Genomic DNA, 546 nt, shown 5'->3' with positions numbered 1-546 from the left:
GGGGGGTTTGAAGGGGTCTGTGGGGCAGCTAGAACATCCTGCCACCCACCCTCTGCCCAGCACTCACTGGGGAAGGGTCCCACATCCCATCTCCCTCTTCCAAAAGGGGCTTTGGTGACTTCCAAAGGGTTGGTTTCCCCCAGCCCAGGCCTCACCTCCGGGAGCTCTCGGACGCCAGCGCCATCAGGGAGGTGACCAGAGGCCAGAGGGCTGCCCCGGTGATCATGCAGTGGCCCGAGGGGCTTCCTGCCAGGGGGAAGCACAAGGTGCTCAACAAGGAGCTTGTCCCCGTGGGGACAGCACCAAGGGGTCACCCAGGAGAGCTGGGGACACGTGGCTGAGCCCTGGGCCCTGTCTGGGTAACAGTCACAGCTGGGGTTTGGGTTGAGGGTGGAAGAAGCTGGTGGCTGTGGAGGAGAGTCCTGGAGTCACCAGGGGGTGGGTGGGTTGGAGGGACCTTAAAGATCATCCAGTCCCACCCCCTGCATGGGCAGGGACACCTTCCACCAGCCCAGGCTGCTCCAAGCCCCATCCAACCTGCCCTTC

At 63.9% G+C, this 546-nt stretch overlaps 1 protein-coding gene across 1 annotated transcript in view; it reads right to left on the bottom strand.

Moving 5' to 3' along the window:
• Window positions 1-546, bottom strand: part of G6PC3 (glucose 6 phosphatase, catalytic, 3) — a 3,613-nt gene that overhangs the window by 1,471 nt on the left and 1,596 nt on the right. Inside the window, exon 3 of the mRNA XM_009994401.1 lies at window positions 156-246. Within this exon, the coding sequence (XP_009992703.1) occupies window positions 156-246 (91 nt within the window). The remainder of the gene's footprint in view (window positions 1-155; window positions 247-546) is intronic.

This window comes from Chaetura pelagica, unplaced genomic scaffold (assembly GCF_000747805.2).
Source record: "Chaetura pelagica isolate M959 unplaced genomic scaffold, ChaPel_1.0 scaffold2270, whole genome shotgun sequence".
In the NCBI taxonomy this organism is placed as follows: domain Eukaryota; kingdom Metazoa; phylum Chordata; class Aves; order Apodiformes; family Apodidae; genus Chaetura; species Chaetura pelagica.
Note: the sequence above shows the minus strand (reverse complement) of the source record. Positions and strands in the feature narration are given on the sequence as shown.